The sequence below is a fragment of the Trichosurus vulpecula genome, chromosome 5, assembly GCF_011100635.1.
Source record: "Trichosurus vulpecula isolate mTriVul1 chromosome 5, mTriVul1.pri, whole genome shotgun sequence".
Classification (NCBI taxonomy): Eukaryota; Metazoa; Chordata; class Mammalia; order Diprotodontia; family Phalangeridae; genus Trichosurus; species Trichosurus vulpecula.
In genome coordinates this window covers 133,990,313-134,010,550 of record NC_050577.1, presented here as the reverse complement: position 1 = coordinate 134,010,550, position 20,238 = coordinate 133,990,313, and the positions used below count along the sequence as shown (strand labels likewise).

The window sequence follows — 20,238 nt, the reverse complement described above, 5'->3', positions numbered from 1 at the left end:
CTTCTTAGTCAAGGAATTCTGCTTGTTCAGGTATACAAATATAGGCATAAATATAGACACACACATGCACACACACACACACACACACAGACAGGAAATTTGAGTTTTATACAAATGAAGCTGTCTGATAGGCTTTGGATTCTTAGCTTGGATGCTCTGATATTGTTTGGCTAAGTATATTACAAAGGAGCAGCTTCTTAATCTTTTGAACAGAATTTTACCCATGTGCTATCTGGTTTGTCTGAAGATTGCTGGTTGCTTTTGGTCTCCATGGCTACCACCAGATCACTGAATCATAGCGAGGGGGGTGGGGTGGGGGGGTGGGAAGGAAGGGTGCTAGAAACCACTTGTCTTGTTCTGTAACAGCCTTTTTTCTTTTTTAAACCTTATTGAATGGTAGGGTTAGAGTCAAACAGGAGGGCAAGCCAGTTATGTCCCTAGTCAGAAGTATCCATGAGTCCTAGCTTAGAGCAGGGTAGGTGCCTTAAAGCTTACATTCAAAGGAAGGTCAAGTCTTTTGTCTTGTCCATTGGCATTTATTTTGGTTTTGTTGTGTATGCATATATATAGGGAGCTTTACTCTCTTCCTGTGTCTATATTTATGTTAGGGATTGAAGCTATCTAAAGCTAATTTTGTTATTTGGAATTCTACAAAGTTAGAAGGAATCAAGTTTGTTATCTCTAATAGAATTACTATGTTTTCCTCATCTGGCACAGAGTGTTGGGCATTGTGTTTTGTGCTGTGAAAGGTTGAGTTGTTTCTTATCCACCTAGGTTATCACTCTTAACCTTGAAATTTTGCCATGGTCTATTATACTTCTTTTTGTGAATATTAGTTATCTGAAGAAGGGTCTCTCTTTTTCCTTTAGGGACATCTTTTGTTTTTTGTCTCTTTCTAAAAGAAATCATCTTTTAAAAACCTTCCATTGTCCACATGCTGGATTAGGCTGTTTTTTGTGATTTGGGCCTTCGAGGTCAGCAATTTGCCGCCTCTCCTTGGTGTCACATTACACAATATTCTATCCTCCTAAAACTATACTGCTTGATTCCTTAAGCTGCTTATAAAAAGTACCTGAAAGCGATTAAAAGGTAACTGATAGAAGCAGTCCTTAGAACTCTCCTAAGGGAAAGATGTCCATGCTTGTTAATGTTAAGAACATTAATAATGCCTACATTTGCTTTCTAGCCTGGTATTGATTTCTTTTTAACAAAGAAATGGTGACCAGAACATTGAACTGAGGGGAGATCTTCATGAACTGTAGGAGAACCGGTCAGACTCTTACAAGAGTTGATGGATCTAAATTCTTACAGCTCATGAGTTCTTTGCCATTCACATGGTTGTGCATTCTATCCATAGCATTTTGGACAATGCCTTCAAAATACCAGGCATCTTTAATGAGTGTTGGTTGAAATGAATTGAATTTGGACTTAACAGATAATCTTAGTTGGATTAGTGGTGCTGCATTGTGTGCGTTTACCCTTTGGGGAAGAAAACAGAATTTCTGTAACCTTTCCTGAAGCTAATTTGCATTGTTTGATATTTTGTTAGTGTTCATGCAAATCTGTTTTCTCTTCTGTAAAATGGGAGTTATAAGACCAACACTCTCTGTGCCTGCACTATCCGAAAGGAGAATTTCTGTAGGCAGAGTACTTTGAGTTCTTCTGGAAGAAGTACACTGCCATAAAGTATTATTTTTAGTTTTCAAAGTACATATTTTGAGACCAAAGTTTAATTTGACAGTATTTTTAAACTTGATATTCCAATTTTGTAATTTGAAGAGCCTAAAGACCTTAAATAATGATGTAGGTAAAAAGCAAATTATTATTTATTCTAGATATGTTGGCAGGGAAAATTGACCCTATCCTGTATTTACCACAGCAGACATCTGGTTACATCCTGATAAAGCACAGCAACCTGATAAAGGCAGAGATTCTCTAAAAAAGTAAATACTTCAAGCAAGATCAAATTCAATTCAATTAGTACTTATTGGACTTTATCCTCCCTAGTACTGAAGTCACTCCCTAGTGGTTAACTCTCCAGGCCATTAGGGTACCATTTAAAGTGTCACTGCAGCAGTAATTGTGCCCTGATGGCCAGAAAGTGTTAATGGGCTTCCCTGAGCACATGACTCCCTAACTAGACTGACGTAAGCACTGTCCAGGGTAGTGTGAGACTTGGGGTCATCCCTGTGGGGATGGAGCAGGCAGAGACACCCAACACCCTCAGCATTTTATACTAGTGAAATCAGATTGAAATGCCCATCCAGGATATGGAAGAGGAAAAGAAATAACAAAAGGGGCAGCCTGAAGGATATGTGCGGAAGGGAAGTGGGTTTTGGGGTGGGAGGGGAGAGGGAAGAAAAAATATTTTTATTTATTTAAAAGTATCAAAGAGAGGAAATACATTTTTAAAAGTTAAAAAAAAAAGTAGCTGGCAAAGACACCTCATCCCAGCTCCTCTCTCAAGGAGAAGTTCTCCGTTATTGTTGCTCCTCCCCAGTTTGTGTGGGTGAGAGTCTAAATGCCTGCCTTTTTATTAGATCCAGGAGAACTATCTGGGCAAGTGGTCCTGGCCAATTTTAGATGTCACTTTTGTTTTAATTTATGACAGAAATAGAGAAAGAAAAACACGATATAACACTTTGAACTAAGAAACGTGAGTTCTTAATAATATGTGGTAGTATGCTTTTTATCTAAAAAAAGTATTGCAAAATCATGAGCCACTTATGTGGAAGACAACCAACTGTGTATACTGTAGCAATAGACAGGCCAACACTTAAATTTGATAATTTAAAGAATGACAGACTTCGCTTTTATGTGTAATTCAGAATCACCCTTTTCAATTGATATATTATTTTTAAGCCCAGCATCTTGTTTTTAAAATTATATTTTTAAATTGATAGAACAGTGAACAATGAGAATTATTTTACTCAGATATCTCTAGTCATATCAGGCACACTTGGACATCTACATATGGATTGAAAAAATTTCAGCAAATTCTGATACTCATCCTATCAAAAAGTTAGGCATTTCAGTCTTCTCCTTTCCCCTTTGATGAGTCTTTGTTGTAGGAAGCTCATTGGTTTAAGAACTCTATTTTCTTCCTATCTTTAGCTGAGTCTCTCTAGTAGAAATAGATTTTTTAGAAAGATACTTTTTATATGAAAACAACAAAATATAATCTAAATTCCCTTAGGTAACCATGAATTTAAAAGGAAACTTTATCATATTTATTCACCTTTAGAGCAACAGAGGAACAGATGCTGTTAACTTCCTGAATATTGAAAAAGCAGCATGGCTCACAGAGATTTAGACTGTGACAAGCTTACATGCTCAGCTCACTTGGAAACCTAAAGCTCATGTTCCATTGTTGGCTCATGTTGCTGTATCATCTTTTCTCTCCGTCTGACAGCATGAGGTTCTGGTGTTAAACTTCTGTTTGGATTTCTTGGGTGTTGATTGTTCACATCATAACTTTTAATACTTTTGCATTTAAAAATAAACTTTAAGGGAGGGAGGAAAATTTGTTCATATTTATATTTATAGATCCATTTTAGTAATATGAAAACATGGACTAAAAAAATTCCATTTCTAAATTTTCCACCAATATTTCCCTTCCAAACTTTTTCTTCTATGATTGGTCGAATAAGTGTTAGTCTACGTTCTGTCTAGCAAGATTATAAATGGGTTTTAGTGATCTGTTGTTTGCAGTGTCACAATGACTAGATTCATATCCTGTGTAACTGTGGGGATTCTATGGGGAAAATAACCATATATGGAAACTTTCCCCATAGACTCTCCCCTGGGTAATTATACAGGATGTGAATCGGTCCCATTGTTATTAGGGATTCTTAGCCAGAAAAGGCTCTGATTATTTGTAGTTTGATTTCAAAACATTAATAGGAATTGCATAAGATAAATATATACATATTATTATTACTATTATGATATGCTGAACATATGGTAGGACTTGGTATGGGACGCTAGAAAATGTAATGTGAGATAATTTGGTTATCTTCTTCCTAGGAAGAAGAATCCTACCATCTTAAAATTATGAAAAAAAGTTTTTACATAAATATAGCTTATCTACTATAGTTTTTTTATAATTTAAATAATCCTCAGATTAAGCTAGTTTTAAAAAAAAACTCATCATAGGGACTGTTTGCTTGACTAGAATAGAAAATTGTAGAACTGTTCCTTTAGAAATTTTTTTTTTGCCATTGTATTTTTTATTGCATTTTGCTTTTCCTAGACTACCTAGAAGCTGATAGATTGATAATCCTAATAGACTAATATCCAAGGATGATTTTTAAAAATTTGTTCATTTATACATGCTGAGAATACAGTTTCCAGACAGGGAGGTATATCTTTATTATAAACTGAAACTTTACTGAATTGATGACAAGTTCTAATTCATACAAAGCATAGCCTTATTAATAGGCTTTCAAATGAGCAGATTACTGAAGTGATCAAAAAGAGACCTCTCCTTCTCCTTTCCCAAACCGTCCCCTCTTCCCAACTTCCATGTAGTGGTTGAAAGCATCATTCTCCCAGTCACCCAGGCTGCCAGTCTCTCAGAAAGGCTCAGATGTCACCCTCGACTCCTCGCTAGGATCCAGTCTGTTCTGTAATCTTGTAGTTACTACCTATCTGTCTTATATCTTTATCTCTATCTCTATCTGTTGTCTATCCATGTCCCCCATCCATGTCTATATTTATATCTATAATCTATCTCTTGCCTTCTCTGCACTCCCACAGCCACCACCTTTCTTCATGCCCTCATCGCTTCTCACTTGGCATATGGCAAAAGCCTCTTAATTGGTCACCCTGCTTCAAGCCTCTCTCATCTTCAATCCAATCTCCCACCCAGTTGCCAGGGTGACATTTTTTAAAGAGCAGGCCTGACCATGTCACCCTCAACTCAGCTCGAGTGACCCCCTGTTGCCTTCAGGATCAAATAGAAACTCTTTTATTTGGCTTTTAAAACTCTTCATAACCTAGTCCCTTCTTGACTTTCCAGGCTTCTTTTCCTCCTTCATGTACTTAGCAGTCCTCTGGCAGTGCCCTGGACGCTCACTCCATCAACTGTATCTGTGCCTTTGCCCAGTCTGTCTCTCATCCCTGTAATGTCCTTTTCCCTCACATCTGTAGCTTAGTTTCCCTTACTTAGTTTCCCCTTGAAGACTCAGCTCAAATCCTACCTACTCCAGTAAGCCTTTCCCAATCTCCCCAGCTGCTAACGCCTCCCTCCTCTCTGAGTGCCTTCTTTGTACACTCATATAGCTTGTCTGTATTTAGTTATTTACATGTTGTCTCCCCCATTATAACAGGAGCTTCTTAAGCAAGGACTGTTTTTAGTCTTTCTCTGTAACCCCAGCACTTAGTGTAGTGCCTGGCATACAAAAATGCTTAATAAATTCTTCTTAACTGATTGATAATGGATTTAACATGACTAGTGTGACTAAAAACATTGGAAGCTGGTCCCTAGAATGATTAATCAAATCTTTTTTAGGAAAAAAAAATGGCTAATCTCAATGGCCAATTTAAATATGGAAACTTCTAGAAAGGATGAGCAAAATTTATAGGCGTTAGATCAGGAAAGGACCTTAGAGATCATTTAATGAAGGAGGTTTTAAATTGGGGTGGATAGATTTCAGGGGGTTCTGTGGAGTTGGCTGGGAAAAAAAGATTTTATCTCTTTTCAGGGAAAAAGGGACATATTTTTACAAACTTCTAACCTAAATTTAGCATTTCCTTCAATTATGAATTTAAAAAACATTATTCTGAGAAGGGGTCTATAGACTTCACCATATTGCCAAAGGGGAACATGACACAAAAATGGTTAAGGATGCCTGATTTAGTGCTATCCTTTAATTTATAAAGAAGGTAGTCCAGATATGGGTAATGACTTTTCCCAGTTTACATAGCAATACATATTAAGTAGTTTGGGGATTTTGGGGGGGGGGCCTAGGCAATTGGGGTTAAGTGACTTGCCCAAGGTCACACAGCTAGGAAGTGTGTCAGGTGTCTGAGGTCATCTTTGAAATACAGTCCTTCTGACTTCCCGGTCAGTACTCTCTACTCACTGCGCCACCTAGCGGCCCCTAGTTTGAGGATTTGAATACAGGTCTTTCAACAGATGACAAATCCAGTGTATTTTTAAACTATGCTTTGTAGCTTTTCTCATTAGTGATGGTTCTACCTTCACATAATTATGCATAATATGTTTTCCAAGCAGTGGAAGGGAGAAAAAGGATGACATTTTTATCTTGAAAGAAAATTTACTTTTGTGTCATCTTATTGTGGCTCTTTGGAAACTTGACCCTTCATATTGACTTATACTAGTAAACCTTTATTTACATGTATATCCAACTGATAAAAGCTATGTTGGTATCCAGCTGTGAAATACCAGAAGAGTAATTAATTAGAAGACAGACACCTAATAATATAGTTCCCGCCCCCCACCCCGTAGAAATTTTAAAAATAATAATCGAAGAGGAAAGTGGTCACTAGGTTCCTTTCAGGAATCCATACCTTGTAATTCTTTGTTAGGTTGTTCAGTTAATTGAAACTTCAGGATACAGTTCTTTATATTTACACTGACAATTAACTCTGCCACCCTGTGACGTTTTCCTTTACCTTACCCACTAACTGCCTAGACTGGTTTCCTTTTCCTCCCCAGCCGCATTGAGGCACGCTTATGCTCAGATGTTTAGTCACGTAGTTGTAGCTGTCTTTGGGCTCTCTCTGTTAGGCAGTAGCCAGCTCTAAGTTATCTTTGCCGTCATATACATGAGTTTAATCTATATCCCAGCTCCCTTGTAACTTTCAGTTTTAGGGGCAAAATCTATTATTTTGTTTGTAGGCTCTTCTGCTAATCCCAGTAGAACCCAGGATAGTGCTCTTCACAGTGGAAGTGCCTGTTAAATTCTCATTAGTTTACAGCTGAGGATTCTAGTAATCAGATTTTGCTGAGATCAATTTTGTTGATATTTTTGTTAATATTTCCATTGCTGATATTTTGTTGATTTCCATTTCCTTTGATTCAAGGTCTGGCATTACAGAATATGTATATCTAACTAAGAATGTCTGTATCTCTTTATTCAGTGACAGATAATGATCATATAATTGGACTTGTAAATACATTTGCAAATTATTGTTTACATTTTAAAAAAAAAGAATTGGCTTAAATCTTAATGTCTAATTAAATAATTCACCGAGATAAAGTTTAATAGGGACAAATGTTATTAATAAATGCCTTTTGACTGACTGACCAAAAACACTCAGATATTTTTGTGAATAGCAGTCTTGGTAGTCTAAGTGCGTTAGAAAGCGTGCTAGAATTGGGATCAGAAGACTGAGGTTCAGACTTAGACAAGATCTCTTTGGCCTCTGTTGCCTCATCTGTAAGGATAACCTTTTCAAATTCACACCCTATGGTTTAGTATATGCCCATGTGGACTATATCAGCTCCCTTGCTCCTGAAGTGCAAGTGTATTTTTCAGACTTTTTCTCCATATTTTGAGGTCCCACCATTCTGAGTCTTTGCTGTTTTTGCATAGCTGAGATTCAAGAACTGACGGAGCTGTGTGGCCTTGGATAAAGTCACTTTCTCCTTTGATCCTTAGTTTCCTCAATCTTCAAATGAGAAGTTTGGACAAAATGATCTCTTTAATTCCCTTCCTACCGACTCATTTACTGGATGTTAATTATAAAACGTGCTTCTTGGATAGTAATGGCAAAAATCACCCTGAGGGGGGGAATCTTCCTATCTCTTTAGCAACCTGCTGGTTCCATCCCCAGATTTTCTTGTCCTTTTCTAGAGCTTCTAATCCAGGTTTTGATCTCTACAAAAAAAGCAGTAAAGTTTCAGTTTTTCTTCCATTCAGATGAACCACTTCCTTTCTGAGCTGACCAGTTCTTAACAGGCAACCACAAATATAAATGAATTTAAACCTAGATGCTGTGTAGAGTGTTTCTGTTTATTTTTTCATTGTGTTTTAGCCTGCTAGTATTAGCATCTTTAGTTTAGTTTAGGAAGACTGCAGCATCAAAATGAGAAATTTCTGAGCGATATTTTTCTTTTTCCCCCTAAATGTGTACTCTTAATTTTAGTAGCCATTTACACAGACTAAGGGTAGGAACAAGGCTAAGTTACAGCTATGGTAGGTCCTGCGTTAAGTGTTTCTTAGTGAACAACTGTGAAAATGAGATGTTTGCATTTACTCTGCCTTTTGGAGAAATTTGTTGAACAAAGAAAGGAGAAAGGGCAAGAATACTCAGGTGACAATTACGACTTTTCCATGGCCTGCCACATACTGAATTTTTTTCAGGGTTTGATTCACTTTTATATTTCAAACAATAGAATGACAGAATCATAGGATTTAGAACTTGAAAGGGCTTTACTCCAGCCTTGTCAGTTTAGTTCAGGAAATTGACTTGGAAAGGTGAACTGACTCATCCAAGATGACGTAGGTGTTCAGTAGCATATTCAGTAGCACATCTAGGATTCAACTCTAGGCTCTCTGATGTCAAAACCAGTGCTTTAGGAGTTACATCATAATCATTGTCATTGTCTTAGTGGACATTTGTTATAGTAGATAAACTTATAGCCCTTTAAGGTTTGCAAAATGCTTTGCATTTATCCTCTCAATAGCTTTGGGAGTTGGGTGCTATTATTATCCTTATTTTATAGGTGAGGAAACTGGGGGAGGAAAAGCTTGTGATTGGACAGGGCCACCTAGCTAGCAACTGTCTGTCTGAAGTGGGTTTTGAACTCAGACCTTCCTGACTCCAGGCACAGCATTCTAGTCACAGCCCTACCTAGCTGTCTCATTGATCTAGTTCTTTAAGTAATTTGCATAAAGAGCCTTACATAATTATTTCACTTGTTACTTCAAGCGACCTTGTGAGATAAATACTTCAGGTATTCCAGTTCCTGTTTTAGTTAGTCACTGAGTCAGAAATCATTTATTAAGTGCTTATTGTGTGCCAGGAACTGTACCAAGGGCTGAGGATATAAAGAGAGACAGAAACAGCTTCTGCTGTCAGGGGGCTCACATTCTAATGGGAGAAATACTGTGTAAATCACTAGGTATTAAAAAGTCATCTCCACAGGAGGCAAAAGGCTGTCTTAGAGGGGAAGGAAGGCATTGGTCCTTGGGAGACTGAGAGGCGACAGAAATGAGGGGCAGAGCACCATGGACTTGGGGCGGGGGGCAGCTAATGTACATGCACAGAGTGAATGGGAGTGTCTGATGTGAGGGACAGAAAATAGGTCAGGGCTGCTGATGTGTAGAGTAAATGGAGGGGAGCCAAGTGTAAGAAGATTGGAAAGGGAGGAAGGGGGCAGATTATGAAGAGCTTTCCGCACCAAGCAGAGGAGTCTCTATTTGCTCCTAGAGGTAATAGGGAGGCACTGAGCTCACAGAACAGGGACTACCATGGTCATACCTACACCTGAGAGAAGTCACTTGGGCAGATGAGTGAGCAAGGTTTGAGTGGGAAGCAGTGTGACTGGAGAGAGGAGGTGTCTAGTCCAGACTTCCAGGCTAGGCAGGCTTCTCAGAGAGTTTAGCCAGTAAAGGGGGGACATAGAGGATGAGAACTGTGGCAGATGGGAGGACCGCATGATCATTTTTTTTTAAGGATTGGGGAGAGACAGGGCTGTGTTTGCAGGCAGCAGAATACTAAATCTCAGAAAGGTCAAGAGACATACCTAATTTCAGAGCTGGGCATCGAGAAGCCAAAAGACCCAAGTTTGAGTTTTGGCTATGTGGCTACAGCAGCAACTTGTCTTTGGACAAGCCACAGCCTTTCTGAACGTCAGTTGCCTTATTTCTAAAATTGGATACTAAGGATTCCATCCAACTTCTTGGGGTTGTGAAGATTAAGTGATACAATGCATGTAAAGTATGTTGGAAACCTTAAAGCTAAGTGCTTATGAAGTCGTCTATTTGGTGGGGTGACTCCTTTTGCTAAAATACCTTAAACTGGCCTCAGTTTGGGGAAGAAAAGTAGTAACATGCTGGCTTTAGCACTACTGGCACGAAAAGTGGAGGGAGCAGCTTTGCCCTGAACAGCTGCCATCGCTGTCGCATGGGTAGTCAGAGTAATTGCCCAAACAGATTAGGTTTTTCAGTTTTCTCCTAAACATTGATATTTTTATGATGGTGATTAAAGGGATTTGGCATTTGGGAATTAGGTCCCGTGACCTTGAATTTTGTATTAAAATACAGGACACTGAATTTTTATATCACACCCTTAATGAACACTATTATCACAAAAGCTTCCCAAGAAGAGCCAATTTCAAACTAAAGAGAAAAAGGTTTTATGATGGCATTTAAACAGAGAAAGTGACTCATATGTTCTAAGCCAGAATAGTGCTAGGTACTCAGAGGTGGTCCAGAAAGATTTCACCCCAAATAATCAGTGGACATTTTCTTTATGAATTCCTGTTGGATTGTGTAAGTCTCTTCTAGGTTAAATCTAATCTGGGAGAGGAAGAATACATTAACATTTTCAGTCTTCATGAATATTTAGTATAAAAATTGCCTATTGCACACAACACTGTGTATTATACTTAATTTAAAATATTTTTATATTGCTATATTATATTTAAATTCCCTAAGGCTCCTTAATCACTGCTTATTATTCTGACTTCATGGAGGAATAATTCTAATTATATTTTTTAATTTTTATAACATAACATTAAATTATATGTAATTAGTTTTGGGTACAGTTGCAACTAATATTTTTACATTGTAGTTTACCTTATGCTTTCCTAGCACTTCAGGTGCTTTTATTTAATGACTTTTTAGGAAATAATTGATCACTGTTAGAAGATATTTATTTTATTTTATGTAGAAGGGAACCAGATCTAGTCTATGAAATGTTTAATTAAAAAAAAAAAGTTACATCAAGCCATTATTTTGTATAGTCTCTGGTAGGTTTTCAAATAGAAACTCCTCGTCATTCAGATTCTCTCCATACTAGAACACACTGGTTAGGTCTATAGGACCAACCACACAGATTGTCAAGGTAAAAATTGGGCCCTAATGTAGATACAGCTTTAAAGTATAAACTTGGCTGGTGAATTAAATGATTAGATACTATTACCTTGAATGAAATTTATAACAAAGCCAAGAATGTATGATGTACTTTCATTTTAGTCAATCAAGTCTTATTTACCTGAAGGCCTCTTCATTACCAAGTTGCTGTATCCAAGCAAATTATTAAGGAACCACTCCTGTTACTAGGTGGAAGAGGACCATAGAGAATGAAACTGAATCCTGTCAGTATACTTTCACATGTGGATCTCATTTCCAGCTATGAGAAATCACTTTTGGTAACTACATTAACTTTCTAAGCCTACTAGGATCCATTTTATAATATACTTTGTGCATTGCAATGAATGACTGCACCAGTGGTGGATAAGTGTCCACACATTGTTTTAAAATGAGGAAGCATTCATACCTGAGAGAAGGATGAGATTGAATTTTCAGAATCCAACTTTGTGTACTTGTCAGTGTATATGACCAATCTCGCTGACAACCCATTTTGGGAAAGAGTTTTAATTAGAAAATTTCATAAATATTTGCTTATAGTTTTCTATTTGAAAGGGAAATGGTTATTTTAGAATGTGCTGAAAATGAAGAAAGTGTACCCCCTTTAGAGTGTATGTGTGTGTATATATGTATATATGATACAAACACACATGTATATACATACATATATGTATGTGTATATGTATATATCTCATGCGTATATGTGTATATTTCATCTGTGGTTGGTTAAAAGTTAATTGTAATAATAAGTTCTAACCCAGGCAATAGATTTGATCCTTTCATAGATCAAGTTGCAGGGCACTGTTCTGTGTGACTACACCATCCCACTAAACCAAGGTAGCCATTTTGTAAATGTATGCCATTGGTCACAAACAGAAAGTGTAATGAATAGATCAGGATGGTTCTTTAATGGGGAGAAAAATACTCAGAAGCTCATGGGGGCTCATTAATACCAGCTTTGTGTATGAATGACTTCACATTATATGAATTCCACTTTACGGCAATCGATAGTTGAGTTGCCTTCGCTTGGGTACACGGGGACTTGACCAGCCTGGGTAGCCCCAGTTTTTTTCAAGATCAAGATATGTATGTATGTGTTCATCTCATGAGAACAGTAGCAGGTAAGCTGCCTTTCAATGGTCAGAGCAGTTTGGTTGAATATTTTGTGTGTTCTGATTCATTTGTTTCTGTTCTTACCCTGAGTACTTTCAGGTGACTGATCATTAAGGGTTTGGGGAGGAAGTGATAGGAAAAGACACTAACTCTCTTTGGTCCATTATACATTTCTTAATTTTTTTTTTAAAGGAAAAAGTGCAGAGGTCTTATGGCTTCTCAAAGGAGCCCTAGAATTGGAACTAGAAGGCCTAAGTTCCATCTATTACAGGCCTTATTGCTTATTTGCCATATGGGCAAATCGTTTACCTTCTGTGAGCCTCAGTTTTCTCATCTATAAGATGATAATAATACTTTTATTAACTACCGTAAAGGGCTTTAGTGAACAAAGCACTTCGTAAACTATAAAGCCCTATATAAATCTCAAACATTTGAATTTAAATTTAAAATTACATTGCATTAAATTACACATTTATATTTTGTAACATCATAGAATCTCCTTCACAGAATTTTATTGTTCATGAAAGATTATTGATTTGTTTTTTTTGGGTTTTTTTGTTTATTTATTTGCTTTTAAACTATAATTTATTAGCTATTTCAAGATTGAATCAGGCTTTGGCATCAGCAAAACAGATTTTCTGGAATATTGAAGGAATTCTCTGGGGAACAGACGTCAGGAGCTTAATCTGCCTTGTGATATGTATTCCCTGAACCCATGCAGTAGAGTGTATGAAATATGTATGCAAGAGCATTAGCTGATTTCTTTTCAGTGGCACAGAGATGTGCGTCATCCTAAGAGGCAGGGTTGAGCTTTTAGCGTATAATCATTTTTCTACACTGAGAAGAGAGTGTAATTTCAGTAGATGTGCAGACAGATTGATTGTGAATTTTGCTGCTGCCTTAGAGTATTCTGCTTTATCCGTTTAGTGAATCTTGTAGGAATCAGCTATGCTAAAGGATGAACTAAAGCCCAGAAAGCCTGTTCTACTCATTAAACCAGCCAGAACTACATGATAGGTGTGGTAACCTTCAAAAATATAGTTAGCAAAGAACAGATAAGTTAAAAGAACTTACTGAAAGAAAAAAGAAAATCTCTCCATATGTTCAGTTCTGACATAAATGAATTCTTTTTTAAAATAGATTTTTATCGACAAATTTTGTTTTTAATGCCCTCTAAAATTCCCTTGTATCTGCCCTCTCCATTTGCAGGAAGCTATCTTATAGCCAAAAAAAAAAAAAAACCAGTTAATGAAGAAAAGAAAAAAAATCAGGAAAACTAGTCAGCTTATTAGAAAAGTCCAGTGTTACAAGTAACATTGCACACATGCTGACCCTCTTTCCAACTTCCGCAAAAAAAAAGTGAGGAAAGTATCTTTTCAAATATCTTTTGTGGGGGGCCAAGATTTTACAAAATTCTCTTTCATGTGTTTTGTTGGTCTTTCCATTTGCATTTTTGTGGTCATTGTATAGATTATTTTCTTTTTCTGCTTATTTCTCTCTAGAATAACTCAGTCTTTTCATGCTACTCTGTATTCATCATGTTTGTCATTCCCTAATCAGTGTGCATCACTTTTTTTTTTTTGGTTTTTTGTTTCCACAAAAAGTGCTGCCGTGAGTATTTTGTTATGTCTGGAGAATTTCTTTTTGTCACTGACTCCCTTTGGGGGTGGTGGTGGTAATATGCTTAGCAATGAAATCTCAAAGTCAAAAGGTATGGAATTGATGTTTTAGTCATTTTATTTGCATAATTCCAAATTGCTTTAAAGAATGGTTCTATCAATTCACAGCTTCACCCTCTTCTCCCTACCTTCTCAAAACGCCTCTGCAGTCTGGCTTCTGACTTTGTCATTCAGTTGAAACTGTCCTCTCCAGAATTACCAATGATCTCTTTTTAAATTTTCTTTTCCGTTCCAAGTTTTCTTCCTCCCCACTCCCACCCATTAAGAACCTCTTTCCCTCTTATTTTCCCCATATTCTTCCCTCCTTTAACCAGTTCATGTGAGAGTGAGACTCATGTCATCGATTCCCCCTACTTTCCCTCCGTATATAAATTCCTTTTGCACGTTTATTTTTTTATGTGAGATATTTTTCCTAATTCTTCCTTTCCTTTTCCCCATCTCCCTCTGTTTACCTTTTACCCACCTTTCCCATTTTTTTTGAAATCATCAGAACATAATAGAATCATTCTTTGGCTCTGTGTCTAAGCAGACTCCCACTGTGACTCCGATGATTATAGAATTCTGAATGGCTACATGTATCATCTCCCAATATAAAAATGTAAAGTTTATCCTTGTGTAATCCATTATGATTTCTTATTCATAATTACCTTTTTATATCTCTCTCTAGTCTTGTGTTTGAATGTCATAGTTTCCATTTATCTCTGGTCTTTTCATCAATCCTCCATTCATTAAAGGTCCATTTTCCCCACAGTGGGATTATACTCAATTTTGCTGGGTGTGTTTTTCTTGGTCTTAAGCCTAGATCTTTTGCTTTCTGGAATATTATACCCAAATCCCTCTCTTCCTTCATGGTGATAACTGCTAAATCTTGTGTGATCCTGGCTATTGCTGTTTAATATTTGAATTCTTTCCTTTTGGCTACTTCTAGCATTTTTTTCCTTAACCTGGGACCTCTGGCTTTTGGCTATAATACACCTGGGAGTTTTCATTTTAGAACTTCTTTCAGGAAGTAACTGATGGAGTCTTTCAATTTCTGTTTCAGTACCTGGTTCTAAGATATCCAGGCAGTTTTCTCTTATGATTTCTTAGAATATGATGTCTAGGCTCTTTTTTTTGTTCATGCCCTGTAGGTATTCCAGTGATTCTTAAGTTATCTCTCCTCGATTTATTTTCTAGGTTGGTTGTTTTTCCTATGAGTTACTTCACATTTTCTTCTAATTTTTTCAGTCTTTTGACATTGTTTTATTATATATTGATGTCAATTCTAATTGTCAAGGAGCTACTTTCTTCAGCAAGGTCTTGTACCTATTTTTCTAAGCTGTTAATTAATTCTCTTTTCATATCATTCTTCCCTAGTTCTTGCTTATTTTTCCATTTTTCCCCCTTTAGTCCTCTTGTATAGTTTTAAAAATTATTTTTAGTTGTTTTTAATACTTGCTTTAACTCTTCTAAGAATTCTTTTTTTTTTTTTGGAGAGGGGAAGGCAGGGCAATTGGGCTTAAGTGACTTGCCCAAGCTCACACAGCTAGTAAGTGTGTCAAGTGTCTGAGGCCAGATTTGAACTCAGGTCCTCCTAACTCCAGGGATGGTGCTCTACTCACTGAGCCACCTAACTGTCCCTCTTCTAAGAATTCTTGTTGGGTTGGTGTCCAAGTTGCATTTTTCTTTGAGGCTTTGCTTGTAGCTTTTTTCAAGCCATTCTCTTCTGTGTTTGTGTCTTGAGCTTCCCTGTCAATGGCTTTTTATTGTGGGATGCTTTTTTTCATTTGAACATTTTTCCATCCCACATCTTGGATTTGGAATTTGTGTTAATTTTGAGCTCAACACACTTCTTGAGATGTCTGGCCTGAGATTCCATGTTTTTATATCCTTTTGCTGCTTTCACATCTCAGGCTGGGTGCCTGTAAGCTCTCAGTGTCCCAGAGTGGTATGGTCTTCTCCCTAGGTTTTCAGGACATCACTTTCCTGGTTCTCGTCCTGCCTATCATAGCACTTCTTGGTCTTTTTTTGCTGGATCCTCTTCCAGGTCACTCCCATTAATATTGGGTGTTCCACAAGGCTCTGTCCTGGGCTCTGGTGATCTCATCAGCTCTCATGGATTTAAGTATCCTCTCCACTGATGATTCCTGAATCTGCGTATCTATCCCTAACCTCTCTGTTTACATCAAGTCTTGTATCTTCAACTGCCTTTCAGACATCTAGACCTCTTAAACTCAGCATATTCAAAACTGAACTCAGATCTTTCCCCTGAAACCATCCCCCCTTCCAGACTTCCCTGTTACTGTTGTGGCCTCTCCATCTACTCAGTTCCCTAGGCTCACAACCTAGGTGTAATCCTCATCTCTTCACCATCTCATCCCCTACCCCCACCTTCCATGTCCAGTCTGTTGCCAAGACCTGTTGATTTCACCTTTGCAACATCCCTCAGGTACTGCCCCTTTTCTCCTCTGATACAGCTGTCACTTTGGTGCAGGCCTTTTATTACCTCATGCCTGCTGCATGTAAGAGCCTGCTGGTGGGTATGTCTGCCACAAGTCTTTCCCTCTCTGGTCCATCTTTCATTCAGTTACTAAAGTCACCACCCTGATCAATAACTCCAGTGGCTCTCAATTGCCTTGAGGATCAAATACACAACCCTCTGTTTGGCATTCAGAATCCTTCATAACAGACCCTTCCTCTCCACCCCCTCACAAGTCTTCTCCATTCTTACACCTTACACGAGACCTGCACAACTTGGCAGTAAGTAGGGGCCAAAATTGAAATAAGCTAGACTTCTTGGGGCCGCAGATAGGTTTTTAGAGACAGACTGACAATGGTTGGTGGCTGTGGGTCATGCAACAGACAGGACACAGTTCACAGTGGCAGCCCACCCTCCCAGTTCCATGATGGGCACAGTAGTGACTAGTGGAAGATGGGTTAAGGGGAGTATGGACAAAGCACTTGTTACATCTTTGCTTTTTTTACATCCTCTACATTTTTCATGGGCTGCCTGAAATCCTTTGGCAGGCTGCAAGCACCCTGTGGGCTATGTGTTGTACGGGCCTGCCTTACACTCTCCCCCAAACCCCATTTACCTTCAGTGCGTTGACACTCGGCACTGGCCTCTTTGCTGTTCCATGAAGAAGGCACCATCTTTTAGTTCTAGGCATTTTTTTTTTGCCTGTCCCTTGAAATATTCTCTTGCCTCAGCTCTGTTTCCCAGCTTCTCTGACTTCCTTCAAGTCCCAACGAAAATCCTACCTTATACAAGAAGCCTTTCCAAATCCCTCTTAATTCTTTTTTTTTTTTTTAATAATAATTTCTTTTTATTGAGCACCTTAACAAATCATGCCTTAACAGCAAATTTCCGAAGGGGGTACAGGCGTTCCTTCCTCTGCTGTTTTTTGGTCTTCAGGCTTTCCTCGTGCTTATTAAGTCTGCGGCGCATGGCACGGGTCTTCTTGGGCCTAAGGTCCAGAGGCTTGTATTTCTTGCCCTTATAGAATTTCCTGAGGTTCTCTTTCTGTGTTTGATTGATGACAGTTAGGACTCGGGCAATAGATTTTCGGACAACTCGGATCTTAGATAGCTTGGATGCAGCTCCTCCAGTGACCTTGGCCACTCTCAACTGGGAAAGTTCCACCTTTAAATCATCCAACTGTTGGAGGAGCTCCTCCTTCTTCTTCCCACGAAGATCCCTGGCCTTGATTTTTGCCATGATCGCCGATCAGACACACCGCCACCGCCTCCGAGGGGAAAGAGGAAGGGGGCAATCCCTCTTAATTCTAATGTCTTCCCTCCATTAATTTTTTTCCTATCTACCTTGTTTACGGTTTGCTTATTTATATTTGTTTGCTGGTTTCCTCCCCCGTTAGATTGTGAGCTCCTTGAGAGCAGGAATTGTCTTTTGCCTTTCTTTGTATCCCCACTGCTTAGCACAGTATCTGGCACATGTGGTTGTGGTGTTCAGTTGTTTCCAAATCTACCCCATGGACTGTTGTTGTCCATGGAGTTTCCTTGGCAGAGATCCTGGGGTAGTTTGCCATTTTCTTCTTCACTGTGTCCTCATTTTACAGATAGGGATCTGAGGCAAATAGGGGTTAAGTGACTTGCCCATGGTCACACAGCTAGTAAGTGTCTGAGGCCTGCCTTGATCTTAGACCTTCATGACTCCAGGTCCAGTGCTCTATCCGCTGCACCACCCAGCTGCCCCAGCACATAGTAGGTGCTTAATAAATGCTTGCTGACTGACTGACTCATCTGATTGTCTGTTCACTACCTTCCTGACCTGACCCAGTTTGGGTCCGTGGGCTTATCTGTGGATGGGGGTTTCATAGTAGACTGCTGCTAGATTCAGCAAACATGAGTTGACTTGGAGTCAAGGCAGGTTTAGAACAAACGAGCTCTGACTCCCGTTTGTTCTGCTCCTGGGGTCAGTTTGTTCCCTGCTCCTTCTCCTCCAGATTTCTGTCCCTGAATAGGGTAGTGAGTGACAGAGCTGCTAGATGGCATCCATTCCTGTACCCAGAGCTTGTTTAGAATACTAGGACCTTGTTCTGCTCTGGTGTACCCTGCCCTGATGCTCTTTCTCAGTCCTCTTTTTGTCCCTGAGCACTGAAATGTTTTGCACATACGCTGTGCCAGACTTTGTGCCTGTAGCCCTCTCAGTCTGTCTCCCTAAGCTGTCCTGGGCTGGAAGAATGGCTCACTGTGATTTTTTTCTTAGTTTTCCCCATAAAAATTCAAACTGGTCCTTTCCTAAGTCTTTGTTGAGGAGGTGTGGTAGGCAAGCTAGACTCTAATACTTCCTTTCGCTAAGCCATATTGTCTTCAGAGAGAGGGCAATTTCAGTTCAGTCATCACTGAGTTTTCTTAATTGCCAAATCTATGCCCTGTCTTCTGTCTTGATCCTTCCTGACCTGTCTGCAGCATTTGACACCATTGATAACTTTCTCCTCCTTTCTCTGTTTTCACGACATTGCTTTTTTGTGGTTTTCTTACCTGTCCAGTTGCTCCTTCTCAGTTTCCTTTGCTGTTTTTTCATCTCTGATTGCAGAAGTCCCCCAGGGTTATGTCACTGTCTCACCGGGTCATTTCATCAGTTCCCAGGGGTTAAATTATCATCCCCATGCAAGTGATTCCCAGTTCTATATATCGAGACAGACCTTGTCTCTTCTGAGTTACAGTCCCTAATCACCGATTCCCTTTTAGACGACTTCCTAATGGACTGAGAGTTAGGAGTCTTAGGTTCCAAGCTGAGGTTTGCTCCTTAGGTACTAGATATGAAGTCTCTGGGCTTCATTTGCCTGAATTAAGTGATAATGAAGGAAGACTAAATCAGCACCGCAGTCCGTTTCAGCTTTAAATTTCTGGGATTCCATTTCTCCAAGGAATAATGTCACTTTAATTAGCTCTGAGCCTCAGATTCTTTATCAGTTAACTATAATGAGTTCCTTTAAGACAGGGATGGTCTTGATTTTGTATTTTTATTCCCAGTACCTAGAAGTGTGCCTGGAACATATTAGGTACTTAAATGTTTATTGATTGTAAGAAAAGGAGGGAGAGAAAATAGTTTTCTGTAGGTCCACACCTATATCTTATTCACTTATCATCTAGAGCTTTGATTGCTAAGGATGAGCCCTGTGTTCTGTTCTCTGAGGAAAGTGATGTTAATAGTTTTCCCCTTAGCTAATTAAGGTCTATCATGAAGGTCTAAAGGGAGACTTACCTCATTTCCCTTGATGAGAACGTGGTTGTCTAAGCCATTATAATACATAGATGTTGTTGGTCATTTGAAGCACTCAGAACATTTCATAAATATTATCTCATTAATCTGCAGCACTGGATAGGTTGCCTTTGTACTGGTAGAGGGAGTTTCAATATCTGTGTGATCACAGCTTTATTGGAATATTTAGTGAATCCTCATAAATATTTTTATTTTTATTATTATTTACCTCATATTCAGTAGTTCAGTTAGAAATTGTCCAGTTACTATAACATTATTTTTCTTTTATGTTTAATCATAAAAGGTAAAATGATTACTTTCCATAATTGAAAAAAAAGCATTGAGATGTAAGTTCATCTTCTGTTGGCTCAGTGAAAGATTCTTTGGAACATAGCAAATAGCAGAAAGCATAATGAGAATGATATGAATCTTGTCCCAAATGGCTTCTATTTCAAATTCTAGAGGTCAGGCCTCTACATTTTAAATGCTTTTTATTTCCACGTGGATTGGAGGTTGGTAAGTTTTTTGTATACCAACATTTATTAAAAACTTTATCCTTAAATTTTTAGAGATGAGTTTATGTTGTCATTATTCTTGTCTAAACTTAGAAAAAAATCACTATACTTCTGTCCAGTAGAATAGTAGATAATATTTCCAGTTATGGTTGTATAAGTTG

At 38.4% G+C, this 20,238-nt stretch overlaps 2 protein-coding genes across 6 annotated transcripts in view; one reads left to right on the top strand and one right to left on the bottom strand.

Annotated features, from left to right (window-relative positions):
• Positions 1-20,238, top strand: part of ST7 (suppression of tumorigenicity 7) — a 291,352-nt gene that overhangs the window by 69,293 nt on the left and 201,821 nt on the right. The window lies entirely within an intron of this gene.
• Positions 17,156-17,601, bottom strand: LOC118850444 (60S ribosomal protein L35-like). Its single transcript, XM_036759850.1, has one exon. It carries the CDS (start codon positions 17,553-17,555, stop codon positions 17,184-17,186), a length of 372 nt encoding a protein of 123 aa, XP_036615745.1. The 5' UTR covers positions 17,556-17,601; the 3' UTR covers positions 17,156-17,183.

Bases quoted from the DNA above. Each gene is read 5' to 3' on its own strand.
- LOC118850444 (XM_036759850.1), bottom strand. From the start codon at position 17,555: ATGGCAAAAATCAAGGCCAGGGATCTTCGTGGGAAGAAGAAGGAGGAG.